This window comes from Salvelinus fontinalis, chromosome 13 (genome assembly GCF_029448725.1).
Source record: "Salvelinus fontinalis isolate EN_2023a chromosome 13, ASM2944872v1, whole genome shotgun sequence".
NCBI classification, from domain to species: Eukaryota; Metazoa; Chordata; class Actinopteri; order Salmoniformes; family Salmonidae; genus Salvelinus; species Salvelinus fontinalis.
In genome coordinates this window covers 50085946-50105554 of record NC_074677.1, presented here as the reverse complement: position 1 = coordinate 50105554, position 19609 = coordinate 50085946, and the positions used below count along the sequence as shown (strand labels likewise).

Below are 19609 nucleotides of genomic sequence, written 5' to 3'. Positions count from 1 at the left end.
TGGTTCCCACCCTGAAGCATGGAGGAGGAGGTGTGATGGTGTGGGGGTGCTTTGCAGGTGACACTGTCATGTGATTGATTTAGAAATCAAGGCACACTTAACCAGCATGGCTACCACAGCATTCTGCAGCGACACGCCTTCCCATCTGGTTTGCACTTAGTGGGACTATCAATTTGTTTTTCAACAGGACAATGACCCAACACACCTCCAGGCTGTGTCAGGGCTATTTTGACCAAGAAGGAGACTGTTGGAAAATCATTCCAGGTGAAGCTGGTTGAGAGAATGCCAAGAGTGTGCAAAGATGTCATCAAGGTAAAGGATGGCTACTTTGAAGAATCTCAAATCTCAAATATAATTTGATTTGTTTAACAGTTCTTTGGTTAGTACATGATTCCATGTGTTATTTCATAGTTTTGATGTATTCACTATTATTCTACATTGTAGAAAATAGTAAAAATCTAGAAAAACCCTTGAATGAGTAGGCGTGTCCAAACTTTTGTCTGGTACTGTTATGTGATACCTGCAGCATGTGGGCTGTAAGTGTGTTCCCAATGCTGTCAGCCCAGGCTATCCTCCATAATGTATGGAGCTCCCTCAAGCACATCCATTACACGTGCACATCTGCAGAAACGTGACAACGGCGACTGGCTGCTCATGGGGTTGCAGCTGCATCGTTATCGTCTCCTCTCTACTTTTTGTAAGTTCGAACATCAAAATAAAGAATGCATGGTAGTGATAAATTACAAAAAGGAACCGACACATATTTTAGCCCCATCAAAACCATCATCATCAACATCATCATCATTAAAATGGACATTATCCTTGGCAAAAATGACAAGGGCCTTGGACGGATCATCTAAATAGACGGATGTGCCTTAATTGTAGCTATGCACACATTCATTGCTTCACTACATGATTACAGATTGGAACAGTGAGATGTCTGGGACAGATGAGACAGTACTGGAGGAAGAAGAGGTCATGGTGAGTGTGAGAATGGGGGGGGGGGGGGTGTAAATGGAGACACAGCTCTCCTCTCTACTGCTGACGAGTGGGAGGGTCAGAACTCCCCTATTTACTTTAGTTTTACTCTGCACCATCCCATCCCCAATAGACAACGTATAGACTGACAGGTCATAAAGGCAGCAGTGTTGACTGCCTCCAGCCAATCCTCGTGGAGCCAATCGGGGCTGAATCAGGCCAGTGACGGCCTGGCTGTGTGGGAAGGCTGAAACCAACCTCATAATAAGCACTGTGACTTTGGGCCGGCCTTTGATAAGATTGCACCACACTGTCCGTTTCACTAAACAAAACCACAATCAGTGTGTCTCTTGTTCTTCTTGTGTCTTGGCATATTGATCCACCCTCTAATCTCTCTCTCTCTCTCTCTCGGCGCGCTGCCTGCCCCTGCCTCTACTGCTGAAATGCTTACTGCTGCAGAAGCTGCCTGTTTCGTTTTAGAAGCTCTAGTACTGTTTGTGACAGGACAAGAAATCTGTTTGATGAAATGCTACTATGGAAATAGGAAGAACTGTAGTAAGTTTAAGCCAAAGTAGGATTCAGTTTCAGAAAACTGTGGTTGGGACATTCACTTAATTCACTATACTGATTAAAAAAGGACAATCTTCAAGCTGTGTGTCATAATGGCGTCATAAAAGTGAAAGGACACTAACAAGGTATTGGCTGAACTCAATATATATGGCTTGACTTGACCTTAGGAAGAAGATAACAAAGTTAGTTAAGACAACGTAACAATTCCACGCAGAAGCAGTTGAAAATAAACAAATTCACTGGACCAGTGGTGTGGTGGAGCGAAAATGACGAAGTGAATGTTAGCTGTACAGAAAGTTTGCCAATACAGCGGAAAATAAACACAATCGTGGTGAATTTCAGCTAACTACTCAGAAAACACATAGCATAACTGTTTTATTATTATTCTATTCAAAAGTTTTTCAAATGATCTACAGCCACTTTATTACTTGATTTCCGGACCGCTGGTCACGATTTTAATGCAAATCCTGTAGGATCAACAATGGTGCTGGTCCAATGAATGAATTTATTTTCGAACACTGCCACATTTAATTATTATTTTGACTTAAACCTGTATTTTTTTGGACCTGACCTAGCCTGAACTTGACAATGCCCATAGGACTTGGCAAGAGAGTACAAACAGACTGGCACTCAGGCTACGTCTGACCTGCAATACTAGTTTAAAGAATTACAAATGACCAAACAATGGCATGACAGAAGATCTGAGACTACACAGTATAAACCAACCACTCAAAAAAATAAACAACAACTAAGAACTGAAGTTTGGCAACAGACCAGATAGAAATGCATAACTTTATAGTACTTCTCATTTCACCAGGGTCTTATGTGAAAACAGAAAAGGAGCTCTTTGTTTTCTGTCATAGCTAAGAGGATGCATTTGAGTCAGATGAGCTCACAGGGCTGAATGCTATGGAAGTGTAATCTATCTTTTGTATCAGTCACATTAACCGCAGGCAGTTTCTGCACACAGTACTCTTTAATTCATGAAAACATAATGAACTCTCCATAAGATGCTGTTGGAGACAACTGCAGCCTGTCTTTAAGACATAACTGGTAGCACTGTGGAGGGCAAGGCACTCTATAAAAAAAACTGCTTCTGAGAAACAGCAATATCCAGTCCAGGATCTATTATTCAACCCCCTCTCTCTGCTTTCATAATGCCAACACACAATGCCGCCACTAAACAGCTACAATACACTGCAATATAGGGACAAATGATGACATCACACGCTTTAGAAGGCTTTCTGAAAGATTACATGTGTCAAAACGGCACTTTTCAACCCGCTAAGTAAACATATTATACAACTTAAGTGTTTCATTATGTTGTAAAGCATAAGGGTTCTGGTTTGTTAATGGCACTGGATCAGATGTAGATTCAATAGCACGACTGTCTGTTCTAAGATAGGGAAAGGGGAATACCTAGTCAGTTGTACAACTGAATGCATTCAACTGAAATGTGCCTTCCGCATTTAACCCAGCCCCTCTGAATCAGAGCGTGCATATGCAAGAGTCACCGACACGTACGGTGGACGTGGTAAAGATGGGGACACCTTCGTGCTAGAATAGTGTAAGAATATAAGTAGCAGTATTGCAAGAATGTATGATGCTATTTCCTTGTTTTGCCTTCTAAAGGCAAGATACACTGAGCTCTTTCCATGACGTAGACTGACCAGGTGAATCCAGGTGAAAGCTATGATCCCTTATTGATGTCACCTGTTAAATCCACTTCAATCAGTGTAGATGAAGGGGAGGAGACAGGTTAAAGAAGGATTTTTAAGCCTTTTAGACAATTGAGACATGTATGTGTTCCATTCAAAATATTTCAACGGGTTATGGTAGTAGGTGCCAGGCGCACCGGTTTGAGTCTGTCAAGAACTGCAACGCTGCTGGGGTTTTTCACGCTCAACAGTTTCCTGTGTGTATCAAGATGGTTCACCACGCAAAGGACATCCAGCCAACTTGACACAACTGTGGGGAGCATTGGAGTCAACATGGGCCAGTATCCCTGTGGAAAGCTTTCAACACCTTGTAGAGTCCATGCCCTGACAAATTAAGGCTGTTCTGAGGGCAAAAGGGGGTGAAACTCAATATTAGGAAAGTGTTCTTAACGTTTAGTACACTCAGTGTATATAGCATATTGGCTCTATAAAATCTGTGATGCATGCTGAAATAGTAATCTCCAAAAACCTTCCCAATGACTGCAAAGTAGGTCATGATGGTTTGTGTCAATCGGGTGCATACTCTGCCATCACATGTGCAGTACAGAAACCTGACAGAAACACTGCTAGCCTAACACAAATATACTGTGACTAAAACTCGGCTGGAACATGCTTTCAATGGTGTTCTCAAACACCTAACACCAATATAGTGGATTAGGGGGGTACCCTGACTGGGACTCAAACCCTAGTCCCTGTGACTGTCAAACCAAAACCATTATACTGTCACAATCCTCGCTATATGAGTCATGATACAATTCCTACCAAGTGGGTTAACCCTATTGGCACAATACACAGGGCATTTGCCTTTCACGCCAGTGACCTGGATTCACTTCCTTGTCCTGCAATTTGCTACACTGGTGTCAGAAGTGGGAATACCAAAAAGCTAAAATCATTTGGTGAGGTCCCTTGGTTTTTTAATGATTTGTATTTTTTTGCAGGCTACATTATTATATATATATTTTTTTTAAATATGCAGGCTAATGAATATTGCATTATTGTTTACAAGTGAGTACAATTGAGTACAATTCTACTCTAGGCTGGAAACTGCAGTGAAAATGTAATTTGAACAAAAGCTCTGTGATTTGAATGTTTCGTTCAATTTGGATCAGTTGTGGGTCTGCACTCGACAGATGACAAGGTGTTGGATGCCACAGTACAGGACAGTCTGGCTGTATTTTTACTTCTGATACTGATGCACTGTCTGTTGCCGCTCATCATTCTCCCAGGTCATCCTATATAATGTGGCCACACAGCAGGTCCAGTTGTTCAGGACAGCTTAATGCGTGCTCTACCTCCTTTCCGATCCGAGCGACTATTCCTCGACCTCGAACGTAACGCTTCAATATAGCCGAAATATGTGTAATTGAACCTTTTAAAGGTATTACCTTTTATAGTAAGTGTGGAATAAACAAAACCAGTCACAATGTTTTAATTTGATTAGGCTCCTGTAAAAGTCTCCTGTAGGCTACCTGCGCACGTGAATCTACTTCACTCTAATACCAACATCCGTCAATTAAATTCATGGATTAAATATATATATTTTTTAACTAGGCAAGTCAGTTAAGAGCACATTCTTATATACAATGACGGTCTACCAGGAAACAGTGGGTTAACTGCCTTGTTCAGGGGCCGTCAACAGATTTTTACTTTGTCAGCTGAGGGATTCCATCCAGCCCCTTTTGTTTGCTCCGGTACTGGCCAATGCTCTAACCACTAGGCTACCTGCCACCCCATTGTCACGGCTCCTCCTCTGCAGTGCAGGGGGCGGTTCCTCCTGCAGGCAGAGGAGGGTCGTTAAGTGATTGGAGCCACCTGGGCTCAGGGTATAAAACTGCTTACTAATCACCTCTCTCTCTCTCTGCTCCTCCAGGTATGCTCATGATTTGTTTGTTCCTTTTTAGTTTTGCATAGTTTCCACTCAGTCATGTTCACACACACATATTCATGCACCCATGCACTTTACATACACCTTACATTATGATACATCCACACCTCATTCCTATTTCTTAGTTTAAGTTAATAGTTTGCTTAATAATAAAGAACACTTTTGAATTGGCCTATACCTGTTGTTCGTGTCCTCTCATTTGTCACAGGCTATGAGCCGGCGTGTGACAAGTGGGGGCTCGTCCGGGATAGTAGTTAACTTGGGTTAGTTTAGTTCAGATTGACAATTTTTTTTGTTTGAGTGGATGTTTTGGTTGGGCCAATTTTTTGTTTAAGAGAGTTGAGAGCCATGTGTTCTTTTGGTTCAGTTAGCTTGGTAGCTAAGCAATTCACTGTGTGTTTTTCTGGGTTTTGTTCAGGTGGGAGTCCTCTCCTGTTCAGGCATATCAGCAAGTGTCAATAGGAGGCTTGTGGTGTTTTTGTTTTAGGTGGCAGTGAACGTGGGTAGAGCATCCCTTTCCCTTTTCCCCTACATCGGCTCGGGAGCACCTCCGTGGTTATGGGAGGGCCGCCAGTTTCTGGTTGTCTTTTCCACTCCACTGGTTTTGTGTGCATAAAACCCCACCACATGTGACTGCACGAAGACCAGGGCCAGTTAGTTAGTAGTTTTTGGAGGATAGTGGGGTGTGGCTCTTGTCCTTGAACCCAGATTGACAGCAGGTGAGTTGTGTTTTTTTGAGCATTTGTAATAGTTGTATTGGTTGAGGAAAATGTCTTCCATTTTTTGTAGTTTTGTTCAAGCTCCTTCAGAGGTAGCCTTAGAGTTGTGTACTAAGGAGCAGTTAATTGAAATTGCTGAACATTATCAGATTGAGATTGTTGATAAAAAAATTAAAGAGACTGTTAAAACTAGCTTAAAGCAGGGTCTTAGGGAAATGGGTGTTTTTGGCGGTCAGTCTGCTAGTAGTGAGGGTGCAAGTTTTCAGGCTAGCCCTTCATTAACTTTTGAGCAGCAGAGGGAACTGTTGCAAATGCAAAGGCAAATGCAATTAGAGCAAATGCAAATGCAATTAGAGATAGAGCGATTGAGAAATGCTAATAGACCGGAAAGACTACCACAGTTTGATGTTTCACAGAATCTTCATTTGTTGCCTAAATTTGATGAGTCAGATCCAGACACATACTTTATTTTATTTGAGCGTATTGCGGAAGCTAGAGCTTGGTCAGATTTGGACATGACTACGTTGTTGCAATGTGTACTTACAGGTAAAGCACGTGAGGCTTTTGCAGCACTGAGTGTAGCTGACAGTAAAGTTTATGCTAAAGTTAAATCAGCAGTTCTGAAGGTCTACGAGCTTGTGCCAGAGGCATATCGTCAACGTTTTCGTTACAGGAAAAAGTTAGATTCACAAACCTATTCTGAGTTTGTTTGTGATTTGACTTCTGCATTTAATCGTTGGTGTACAGCTTCTGAAGTTAGTACTTTTGAGGGTCTGTCTAATTTGATTGTGTTAGAACAGTTCAAAAATTCTGTTTCTTACCAGGTTGCTACATACCTGAATGAAAGTAAAGTTAAGTCTCCAAGTGATGCAGCCATCCTTGCAGATGAGTACAGGCTAACACATAAAAGCCATTTTGAGTCAAACAGTGACGTGTACCATAAAAATAACTTTACTCCTAGGAATAGGAGGTCACCTTTTTTTGGAGATTTTTTCAAAAGGCCTCGGCAGAAGTTTGGGTCTGGAGGACTTAAAGCACCGGTTAATGCTAATACCTGTCGCTACTGTTTAGTTGAAGGACATTGGAAGAAAAATTGTCCTCTGCTTAAATCAAAACAGTCAGTTCAAGTTAAACCTGCTGTGATGGCAAGTCCTGTTACAGCCTCTGACCACCAGGGTGAGCTGTGTCAGCCAGTAGTTGAGTTTGATTCTCAGTTTTCCCGCTGTGATTTTTCAGCCTTTATTTCAGATGGTGTAGTGTCCCTGGTAGATGGGAACCAGAATGTTAAAATCAAGATCCTAAGAGACACTGGAGCTTTAGATTCTTTTATTCTGGAATCTGTTTTGCCGTTCTCTAAAGAGTCTGATACTGGCCGTTGTGTAATGGTATGTGGTATGGGTTTAGTTCCATTCTCTTGTCCTTTACATGAAGTTACCCTAAAATGTGGTCTGGTAGAAGGTGATGTAGATGTTGGGGTTAGACCTCAGTTGCCAGTAGAGGGAGTGCACATGATTTTGGGGAATGACTTGGCAGGTAGTAAGGTGTGGGCAGATGGCAAATTAAACATCTGTAAGAAGCAACCTTCAGTGACCCCTGCAAGGGAATCTCCGGATCAGAACTGTGTCTCCTGAGGTATTTCCAGTTTGTGCGGTTACCCGCGCAGCCTCTCGTAAGGAGATTGAGAGTAAGCCAGAAAGTCTTGAGTTGCCAGTCAAACTCCAGACAGAACAGTTGACTAGTTCTAGAGATTCATTGATGGCTGAGCAAAAAGCCGATACTACTTTGGCTGATCTGTTTGATAAAGTGGTTCCTGATTCAGTGGTGAGGAATAGTGCTCAGTGTTATTTTCTTCTTGATGGGCTGTTGGTCAGGAAATGGGTTCCACACTATGATAAGGGTTTAGGAGAACCAGTCTTTCAAATAGTTGTACCTACTACTTTGCGAAATAAAGTGTTGCAAACTTCACATGGTGATGTGGCAGGTCATATGGGTGTTCGTAAAACGTATGATCGTATACTTCGTTATTTTTTCTGGCCACGTTTAAAGCGGGATGTATCTCAGTTTATTAAAACTTGTGATACGTGTCAGCGCACAAGCAAGCCAAATCAGGTTGTAAAGCCTGCACCGTTGTATCCAATACCAGCCGTAGGGCAACCTTTTGAGCATCTTATTATCGATTGTGTTGGGCCATTACCAAGGTCCAAGTCAGGTCATAGCTACTTATTAACTGTTATGTGTCAAGCAACCAGATATCCGGCAGCTTTTTCCTTGCGTACCATAACTTCAAAATCAGTAGTTAAAGCTTTAACTCAATTTATTTCAACATTTGGGATTCCAAAAACCATCCAGTCAGATCAGGGGTCTAACTTTACCTCTCATTTATTTGCTCAGGTTCTCAAACCGCTTAAAGTTAAACACAACAAGTCTACTGCGTTCCATGCCCAGAGCCAGGGAGCTTTGGAACGTTTTCATCAAACTTTAAAATCCTTGCTTCGTGCATATTGTACGGAACTGTCTGCCGACTGGGAGGAGGGGTTACCTTGGCTGTTACTAGCTGCTCGTGAAGTAGTGCAGGAAAGCACAGGGTTTAGCCCAAATGACTTAGTGTTTGGCCATAAGGTGCGTGGGCCTTTAGCAGTGTTGCAGGATGGTTGTTTGCCTGAGGAACCACCTCGGAACCTTATTGACTATGTAAATGGTTTTAGGTTGAAGTTGTATAGGGCTGGTGAACTAGCGAAAGAAAAACTAAAATGTTCTCAACGGAAAATGAAACTGAAATATGACGGACAGGCTGAGCTGCGTGAGTTTAGTCCCGGTGATCGGGTACTTGCTCTTCTGCCTCTTGTAAGTTCACCTTTTCAGGCAAAATACTGTGGTCCTTTCACTGTGTTGCGTAAAGTGTCAGATTTGAACTATCTTATTGAAACCCCTAGTCATAGGAAGTCCTCTAAATTATGCCATGTGAACCTGTTAAAATGTTATCACTCCCGTGATCTAAGCAAAGTTGAAGGCACTTCAGCAGTGAGGTCAGTGTTGACTGCTGCCCCAGTCCCTGCATCTTGTGGCTTTAATTTGGTGGAGGGGGGAGAAGAGGAAGTTAAAGTTTCAGATGAGGTCTTACAAGGACGGTTGAAAAACTCCCAGACTTTGCAAAACCTTGGGATTTTGGTAGATCATTTAGACTCTGAGAAACGTGATGAATTGGTAGCTCTTATTAGAAACTACCCTGTTTTGTTTTCTGACACTCCATCACAAACCCACTTAATTGAACATGATATAGACATCGGAGATGCTAAGCCTATCAAACACAGATTTTATCGTGTATCTGAGGAGAAGAGACTAAAACTGGAAACAGAGATGCAGTCTATGTTGGACACAGGTATTGATTTGGCAAAATGTGAGTTTGCCAAAGCTACAGTCACATACCTAGGCAAGGTTGTTGGTCAGGGATTTGTCTGTCCCGTAGAAGCCAAGGTTCAGGCTGTGAAGCAGTTCCCACAGCCCTCTACAAAGAAAGAACTGATGTGCTTCCTGGAAATGGCGGGGTACTACCGTGCTTTTTGTAAAAACTTTTCGGTAGTAGTGTCCCCACTGACCAATCTGTTGAAGGCCAAGGCTGAATTTATCTGGTCCACCCAGTGTCAAGAGGCATTTGATGCAGTTAAGACTCTTTTGTGTTTGGCACCTGTGTTGGCAGCACCACATTTTGGGAAACCTTTCAAATTGCAGGTAGACGCCAGTCAAATCGGTGCTGGGGCTGTGCTTCTCCAGGAGAATGACGACAAGGTTGAGTGTCCAGTCAGTTTCTTCTCCCGAAAATTTAATAAGTATCAGAAAAACTATTCTGTAATTGAAAAGGAGGCTTTAGGTCTCATTTGGGCTTTACAGCACTTCGAGGTCTATGTTGGTTCTGGTTTGACCCCTTTAACTGTGTTCACTGACCACAACCCACTGGTTTTTCTGAGGTCCCTGCAAAAACCCAAACCAGCGCCTGATGCGTTGGGCTTTGTTCTTGCAACCATTCAACCTTGATATTAGGCACATTAAGGGTAAGGATAATATCATTGCTGATGCTCTGTCCCGTGCTCCTTTAACCTAGCTTGTACCTTTTCTCTGTTGACCCCTACGGGCTGTCTGTGCCTCTTTCCTCTTAAATTGCTCCCCAGGTACCAGGGCTGCTGAGTTTGAGGGGTGGACAGTCAACTGGGGGACACGGAGATACTGCTAGGAGCCGGGATTGGTATTTTTGTTGTTTATTTGTTTTTGGGGAAATTTGAATTATTTTGATTATGTTGGAGGAAGTTGGGTTGAGGGTGGGACCCTCATTTTAAGGAGGGGGGTGTCACGGCTCCTCCTCTGCAGTGCAGGGGGCGGTTCCTCCTGCAGGCAGAGGAGGGTCGTTAAGTGATTGGAGCCACCTGGGCTCAGGGTATAAAACTGCTTACTAATCACCTCTCTCTCTCTCTCTCTCTCTGCTCCTCCAGGTATGCTCATGATTTGTTTGTTCCTTTTTAGTTTTGCATAGTTCTCACTCAGTCATGTTCACACACACATATTCATGCACCCATGCACTTTACATACACCTTACATTATGATACATCCACACCTCATTCCTATTTCTTAGTTTAAGTTAGTAGTTTGTTTAATAATAAAGAACACTTTTGAATTGGCCTATACCTGTTGTTCGTGTCCTCTCATTTGTCACAGGCTATGAGCCGGCTTGTGACACCATGGAATGGAAAGAGACATTTGTTAGAAATGACATTCAGAGCTTGTCAAGCCACGTCTTAGACACTTAGTAGGGAGGGATGTATTTTCTGTTTGTGGTACAGAAACCTGTAGGTGGAACATTTGTTGCATATATTTTATATGATTATAAATATAGCATCAAAATGTTAAATCTGATTTCCCCCTAGCTGATCATTGTTTGCAGTTGGCTCTGATCATAGTGTAATGGCAGGGAGAGTGAGCTCGTCCGTGGTGGCAAAGTGGCCAAGTCGATTTGGTCAAGGCGATATCCACGTTTATAAACACATGGTTGCTACAATAATTTTTTATTTGTGGTGCTAATCCTTATTTGGAAGTTCATTTTATGAGGGGGAGGGTGTGACTTTTTTTTTTACAGTACAAGGGGAGGGTCATGTGAAAATATTTTGATTGTCAGAGGTGAACACGTTTCGAGTTGGAACACATTTTGAAGTGTCCCTAAATTGCCTGCTCTTGGCGTTTCCTAAAACATTGGAAATTGTTTTAAATGAATAATGAAATTAATACTAACAATGAAATGAATAACACAACGCAATTAATACAGTATACTGATGTCCACGTGTAATAGCCCCAGAAACTATTTATAAAATAGTATTTTTGTCTCTTGTTTGCCTTAATGCAGTGTCTAGAATAGCCAAAAAGCCCTTGATAGCAACTTGTCTTGCAACACGCTATCTTTGCTTGCAAATGAAGAAGTGACAGGCCCTTTAATAATCAATCCAAATTCAAATGTTATTCTTAGCCTCAGGAGAATCACAGTCACATCAAATGAACTCATAATGGACCCAGTCGGGAAAATAATGGCGCTCCATGACTCTTTCAATGTGAAAACTGCAGCATTCAAATCACAGGTAAATGAACTACCCCAATAAGAGCTATCCTAATTATCAGCCAGAGTCCCTATGGACAACCGTCATTACTATGTGAAGAGCCCTACTTCTACTCAGATTTTAAGGGTTATACAGTGCATTCGGGAAAGTATTTGTTACGTTACAGCCTTATTCTAAAATGAATTACATTATTTTTGTTCCTCGTCAATCTACACACAATACCCCATCATGAGAAACAATATTCTCTGGTCTGATGAAACCAAGATTGAACTCTTTGGCCTGAATGCCAAGCGTCGCGTCTGGAGGAAACCTGGCACCATCCCTAAGGTGAAGCATGGTTGTAGCAGCATCATGCTGTGGGGATGTTTTTAGTGGCAGGGACTGGGAGACTAGTCAGGATCGAGGGAAAGTAGAATGGAGCAAAGTACAGAGAGATGAAACCCTACTCCAGAGCGCTCAGGACCTCAGACTGAGGCGAAGGTTCACCTTCCAACAGGTCAACGACCCTACGCACACAGCCAAGACAACGCAGGAATAACTTCTCTGGAGAGACCTGGAAATAGCTGTGCAGTGACGCTCCCCATCCAACCAGACAGAGCTTGAGAGGATCTGCAGAGAAGAATGGGAGAAACTCCCCAAATACAAGTGTGCCAAGCTTGTAGGGTCATACCCAAGAAGACTCGAGGATGTAATCGCTGCCAAAGGTGCGTCAACAATGTACTGAGTAAAGGTTCTCAATACTTATGTAAATGTGATATTTCAGATTTTTGGGTAATTTTCTTAATTTGCAAAAATTATTTTAAAAAACTGTTTTTGCTTTGACCTTATGGGATATTGTGTGTAGATTGATGAGGGAAAAAAACAATTGTATCAATTTTAGAATAAGGCTGTAATGTAACAAAATGTGGAAAAAGTCAATAAGTCTGAATATTTTCTGAATGCACTCTATATCAAGAAATTCAGAAGCAATACTTGATGAAGAGACAGAGCGGCGGCAGTTAAGTGATCAAACAGTTCTTGCTGCTACAGGTTTCTTAAATAAGCAATACCATTTTACTCAAGCTTGCTGAGGATGTCCAAACAGCTACATAGCACACAGTAGACTGGCTGAGTGGTTACTGAGTCTCAGGACAGAGTACTTTGAACATCATAGTTACAATCCTCTGAACAAAAGAGTGTGGCTAGAGGAGCTTAGTTACACCATGGCTGCCTCCATGAAGCATGTTCTGTGTCAGACTGGAATCAGGGAAAGACCACTCAGTCCCCTGGCAGTCAGACACATTGCTCTCGATAGCTCCTGGCCCAGACATCCTCTATTCAATTATCACCTTCATTCACCAAAGCACCTCTGTGCGCAGGTCATTCCGCTAGCTGGCCTCAGGCCTACTCGCCCACCTCAGACTCCTGTCGCCCACCTCAGACTTCCCTAACTCAGATAACATTACACAAGATGGAGACCATGCCCTCTCTGCTAGCCAGCCAACTACCAAACGTGCATTGTCAGTTTTTTTTTGTGTGGTAACTGAGCAACAGGATGAGTGTGGTGGTGGCGGTGTTTGGTCATACAGTAGTGGTGGGTGGTAGTGGAGTATGCAATGGGCCAACATCATTTTAAAGGATCCAATCCTGGTACTATAGGTGAATAAAGGGTGATCTGGGAGACTTCGGGTGGCTCACCTCATAGTGTAAAGCAGGGTACCGTTGTCCACCAGTCGTAGCAGTTTGTTGGGCGTGGTCATGTTGTGGGCCACAGATTTCTTCCCGTTGTGGAAGAAGGTGTCTGGAGTCCAGATCTTACTGGCCAGGAGGTTGTTAAGAGGCAGGACCTGCATGGGCCCGTCGAACTTCAGCCTCTCATCCCTCCAGCTCTGACGGAAGAACACATCGATGGTGTACTCCTGGGAAAAGACGGAGGGAATAAGTCTGTTTATAAGGTAAGAATATCTCAATCAAATATGAATCTAATATTCAGCACCTCCCGTAAGAGCTGCAAATGGAAAGACTGTTCTCTGTCCTGGTAGGTACAGTATATTGTCAGTATATTGTCAGTTATGGCCTTGACTAGCAGAGAGTTGAGTTCCCTCCCAACAGCACGCACAGACGTCAATAATGCATCATGCATTTTATTTGAAGAGGAAAACAGCCTTGTCAATGTGGGATCCTCAAGGCGTCCTTCAGAGTTCATACTCCAATGATTGCGTTTTCACAGCTGTCGCCGGCGGGATAAAACATGCCTTTTCCAAGAGTTATCTCTCTGACCATATTGCCAAACACGTAACAAGGGACAGTGTCCCCGATAAACCTCTCTAAGTTCAGAGCGTAATCTCGTGCCGTTAGTGGCTGCTGGTGAAGTAGGGGAGTGGCCTCACACTTCTATTCCTCAGATGTTTCTTCCATTCTGATAGGATTTTCCATAGGTATTAAAATGTCATAAAAAAACGAATCGCCTATAATTTCAGCTCCATTTAGACTTTGGCTGTTTTACGAAATGGTCACCAGCATATTTAGAACGAATGGTGTAGTGATTTTTTTCATTGTAAATTCATGTCATAATGAACAGGACGATGACCAAACAGCAACATCAAATAATAGGAATCAAGTCTACACCCATTGTTGCCTGTCAGCAACAATGTAGCAATCTGTCCCCTGCCAGCCACTACAGGAATGGCACATATTATATACGTTTCCATCAAGGACCCTGAAATAAACCATTATGCACCAATCAACAATTCATGGCACAAAATAAGTGCATGAAATGCACAGAAAAATATTAACCAATAAGAGTCTAAGCCCTGTCTAAACTGGAGGAGGGGTACTACCAAGCTATTTGGAATTGTTTTAAGAAGGTCATTCCAAGTTACAAAGTTTATTCTGAAGTGTTTAACGTATATATGAGAGATATAAGAAAGATCAGGAAACATTTGTTATTTTTTTTTATATGTATTTAACCCTTATTTTCCGGCATTAAACAGTCTAAGCCCCGTCTAACCCGGAGCGGGTGGATGGTCTACTAAGCTACATAGAACTGTTTTAAGAAGATCATACCAAGGATCATTTGCTATTTGATTTAGAATTTTAAGACCCCTTGAAGTATAAAAAAAATATTTAAAAAGAATTTGACGATAAAAATGTATTTGGCCTTCCTGCTATTAGCCCATACAAACGCATTGGATAACAAATCAAAATCAAATCAAATGTTATTGGTCACATACACATATTCAGCAGATGTTATTGTGGTTGAATCGAAATGCTGGTGTGAGCTCCAAAAGTGCAGTTGTATCTAACAATTCACAACAACACACACAAATCTAAAAGTAAAATAATGGAATTAAGAAATAAGAGATTCATAACATGGAACAACAGATAGTCCCCACAAATTATCTAAAGGAAGTTTGTTCTGAAATGTCTATCCTACTGTATATCTGAAAGATATAAGAAAGATCAGAAAACATAACTTTTTTGGCTGGTACCGGGGGACCTTCAGAGGAGTATTGCGAGGCCTGTGGGCATCCTAGAGCAAAACATGTACGTGTTCATGAGAGTCTCACCTTTACACGGAGGGGTCATATTAGTGTGTAGCCCAAACTGTTCGGACGCTATAGACAGAAGTTGGCAGATCGGCTGTACTGACTTCAGAGGAGTCCCACACTTGTCGTAGAGCAAAATGGAGAACACCATCATGTTTGTGAGAGTCTCATCTTTCCATAGAGGGATCATAATAGTTCAGACACTACAGACGATTTTGTGAGAAGACCGATTTTCGGGATGTCTCATGGTCTGACAAACACCGCTATAGCTCTGTCACCTTTCACATAAGGCAGATGTGGAAGTGTTACATAGGCAGATGTGGAAGTGTTACATAGGCAGATGTGGAAGTGTTACATAGGCAGATGTGGAAGTGTTACATAGGCAGATGTGGAAGTGTTACATAAGGCAGATGTGGAAGTGTTACATAAGGCAGATGTGGAAGTGTTACATAGGCAGATGTGGAAGTGTTACATAAGGCAGATGTGGAAGTGTTACATAAGGCAGATGTGGAAGTGTTACATAAGGCAGATGTGGAAGTGTTACATAAGGCAGATGTGGAAGTGTTACATAAGGCAGATGTGGAAGTGTTACATAAGGCAGATGTGGAAGTGTTACATAAGGCAGATGTGGAAGTGTTACATAAGGCAGATGTGGAAGTGTTACATAAGGCAGATGTGGAAGTGTTACATAAGGCAGATGTGGAAGTGTTACATAAGGCAGATGTGGAAGTGTTACATAAGGCAGATGTGGAAGTGTTACATAAGGCAGATGTGGAAGTGTTACATAAGGCAGATGTGGAAGTGTTACACAAGGCAGATGTGGAAGTGTTACACAAGGCAGGTGTGGAAGTGTTACATAAGGCAGATGTGGAAGTGTTACATAGGCAGATGTGGAAGTGTTACATAAGGCAGATGTGGAAGTGTTACATAAGGCAGATGTGGAAGTGTTACATAAGGCAGATGTGGAAGTGTTACATAAGGCAGATGTGGAAGTGTTACACAAGGCAGGTGTGGAAGTGTTACATAAGGCAGGTGTGGAAGTGTTACATAAGGCAGATGTGGAAGTGTTACATAAGGCAGATGTGGAAGTGTTACATAAGGCAGATGTGGAAGTGTTACATAAGGCAGATGTGGAAGTGTTACATAAGCAGATGTGGAAGTGTTACATAAGGCAGATGTGGAAGTGTTACATAAGGCAGATGTGGAAGTGTTACATAAGCAGATGTGGAAGTGTTACATAAGCAGATGTGGAAGTGTTACATAAGGCAGATGTGGAAGTGTTACATAAGGCAGATGTGGAAGTGTTACATAAGGCAGATGTGGAAGTGTTACATAAGGCAGATGTGGAAGTGTTACATAAGGCAGATGTGGAAGTGTTACATAAGCAGATGTGGAAGTGTTACATAAGCAGATGTGGAAGCGTTACATAGGCAGATGTGGAAGTGTTACATAGGCAGATGTGGAAGTGTTACATAGGCAGATGTGGAAGTGTTACATAGGCAGATGTGGAAGTGTTACATAGGCAGATGTGGAAGTGTTACATAGGCAGATGTGGAAGTGTTACATAAGCAGATGTGGAAGTGTTACATAAGCAGATGTGGAAGCGTTACATAGGCAGATGTGGAAGCGTTACATAAGGCAGATGTGGAAGTGTTACATAAGGCAGATGTGGAAGTGTTACATAAGCAGATGTGGAAGTGTTACATAAGGCAGATGTGGAAGTGTTACATAAGGCAGATGTGGAAGTGTTACATAAGCAGATGTGGAAGTGTTACATAAGCAGTGAATGACTGAGTGAGTGAGTGACTGAGTGAGTGAGTGACTGAGTGAGTGACTGAGTGAGTGAGTGAGTGAGTGAGTGAGTGAGTGACAGAGTGAGCAGATGAGCGCCTGCATTTTTCAGCATGTTCTTAAAAAAAAGATAGATTTACAATTAGATAAACTTGGATTTCTTGTCAGGGACATATACAGGATGCTACACTCTACAACATAACCTTCACTAAAAATCAAAACCTACAACCTGATTTTGGACGGAATAACGGAATCACCTGGAAGGCTTACAACTACCAAAAATTCTTATTCCAAAGCTATACAGCAAATGTTCTGGAAAACAACATAAACCTGAAAACACCATCCAACCTGGAACTGAGTGAGAAATGTTTAGTGTGAAATGTTTAGTCTGAAGCTATTTCCAAAAGCCAAGAAGGAAAATACATTACAGTACTTTATAAGGACTGAATGATAAATTAAGGCTGCCAAGCTTGATACAACTTCAATTAGCACTGACGTGTCAAGTGAGAGGTGTCAAAGCCCTTTAGCCCAACAATGGCAGGAGAGTCGCAAAGTCTACTCCAACCAAATGGAGAGGCTTTAGAAGCTGCCTGCCGCTGTTCAGAGGTAATTAAAATACAGTACCCTGTGTATGTAAAGAATAATAAGACAAGAAAAGAGTATAAAATGAAGCTCCTTATTGAAAATCAAGAGACACTTTTTGCTGACTATTATAAAAATGGGAACATCAGCAACCTCATCTTCCACACAGACCATCCCCTGGCATGGCACAGTGCTATATTAACACACTACCCCTCTGTTAAGAGGGGGGGTGTTACCGAGGGGTGGAAACTCAGGATACAGACAACGAGGACCCTGAGTCAGCTAATATAAATCTCTATAAGTCTGGAACAGTGTTGGTACAGGGCAACCCCATACATTTTCAGCTGGACTTTCACCTAATCAAAGAATTAGCTCAGCAGGAGAAGCTCTCCCTTGAGAAAGATACCCCCACCCTGAGCAGGTCAGACCAGACCTCTTCATTATATAACCCCAAGGACGAGCAACCACAAGCGGAAAGTCAGCCTCCCAGCACAGAGTACTACTTCCTCATTGGGAGACACAGACAACAGTCCAGCACAACAAAAACCCCTTAACCAGACCCGGAGTGCTGGAGGTGGAGAGAGACATATCTGCACTCTGGACTGTGGTGAGAAAACTTCAATATAAAAAGCAAGAGCAGGAGAAGAACAGAGCACTAGAGGAGAGGATCAGACTGCTGGATGAGAGGTTGAGGGGAATGGCGTGTGACAGAGAACAACCCACTAGAGAGGTGGCCACACCCGCAGAGAAGCCAGCAGAACAGCCCCCCTCAGCTCCCGACAAAAGTCTCGACACCACAGCAGAACAGACCACCCCAGATCCTGACCATAGCCTCGACATCACAGCAGGACAGACAAATGGAGAACCCGAAGCCCAGGGGATCTCACCCCCTCTGAGCACCCCCCCCTGTCAGCCACCCTGATAGCTCTCCTGACAACCTCCTCCACACCCACTGAGGACATACACAAGACACAGATTGTACTCCTTATGGACTCTAACGGGAAATATATACAACACTTTTTTTTTTTACCAAACACAGTGTGTCTAAACTCTGGTGTCCAAACACCCAGCGCGCCCTAGACCTTCTATCTGAGGACCAACTAGGTTCCCCTAGCCACATTATAATAATTCTTCCTAGGTTTTGGCCTTTCTAGGGAGTTTTTCCTGCTTCTACACCTGCATTGCTTGCTGTTTGGGGTTTTAGGATGGGTTTCTGTACAGCACTTTGATATATCAGCTGATGTAAGAAGGGCTATATAAATACATTTGATTTGATTTGATAATACACACAGGCACAAACGACCTGAGAGCCCAGCAGGAAAGGGTGGCCACAGCACTCAAGGGAGTGATAGAAAAAGCTTCTTCTACTTTTCCCAATGCACAAGTGGTTATCTCCACCCTGCTACCACAAAAATACTTCCACCCTGCTACCATACAGCGAGTAAACGCAAGTATAGGTCCACCTATACAAGGCAGCAGTGCCCACCTTTGCCCGGACCCTAAAGGACATCGCTCTCAAACACAACCCCAACACTTCACACAGGAGCAATAGATCAATAGACACCCCGACCAGACCAGCGAGACACTCTCCCAGACCTGTGGGACCCACCCGCAAAGCCTTCACTATCTCATCCTGGAATATCCAAGGCCTGAGGTCATCTGCCTTTGGCCTAAAGAGCAGGAACCGTAAATAAAGACATTGTCATCCTACAAGAAACAACCAGCCCTCTAGGTTACAGAGAGCTGGTTGTCCCATCCACCAAATTACCAGGTGTGAAACAGGGAAGGGACTCAGGGGTATGTTAATTCGGTATAGAGTAGACCTAACTCACTCCATTAAATTAGTAAAAACAGGAACACTTGACATTTGGCTAGAAATTCAAAAGGAAATTATCTTAAAAGAGAAAAATGTCCTCCTCTGTGCTACCTATATTCCCCCACTAGAATCCCCATACTTTAATGAAGACAGTTTCTCCATCCTGGAGGGGGAAATTAATAATTTCCTGGCCCAGGGACATGTACTAGTCTGTGGTGACCTAAATGCCAGAACCGGACAAGAACCTGACACCCTCAGCACACAGGAGGACAAACACCTACCTGGAGGTGACATCATTCCCTCCCCCATATGCCCCCCTAGGCACAACTATGACAACATGACCAACAAAAACGGGTCACAACTCCTGCAGCTCTGTCACACGCTGGGTATGTACATAGTCAAAGATAGGCTTCGAGGGGACTCCTA

The 19609-nt window shown here is 42.8% G+C and overlaps 1 protein-coding gene across 1 annotated transcript in view; it reads right to left on the bottom strand.

Moving 5' to 3' along the window:
• LOC129867861 (gamma-aminobutyric acid receptor subunit alpha-2-like) overlaps nucleotides 1-19609 on the bottom strand; it is a 145182-nt gene that overhangs the window by 46112 nt on the left and 79461 nt on the right. Inside the window, exons 4-6 of the mRNA XM_055941342.1 lie at nucleotides 18255-18319; nucleotides 14938-14978; nucleotides 13145-13411 (exon numbers count right to left, since the gene is read on the bottom strand). Coding sequence (XP_055797317.1) covers nucleotides 13145-13411; nucleotides 14938-14978; nucleotides 18255-18319 — 373 coding nt within the window. The remainder of the gene's footprint in view (nucleotides 1-13144; nucleotides 13412-14937; nucleotides 14979-18254; nucleotides 18320-19609) is intronic.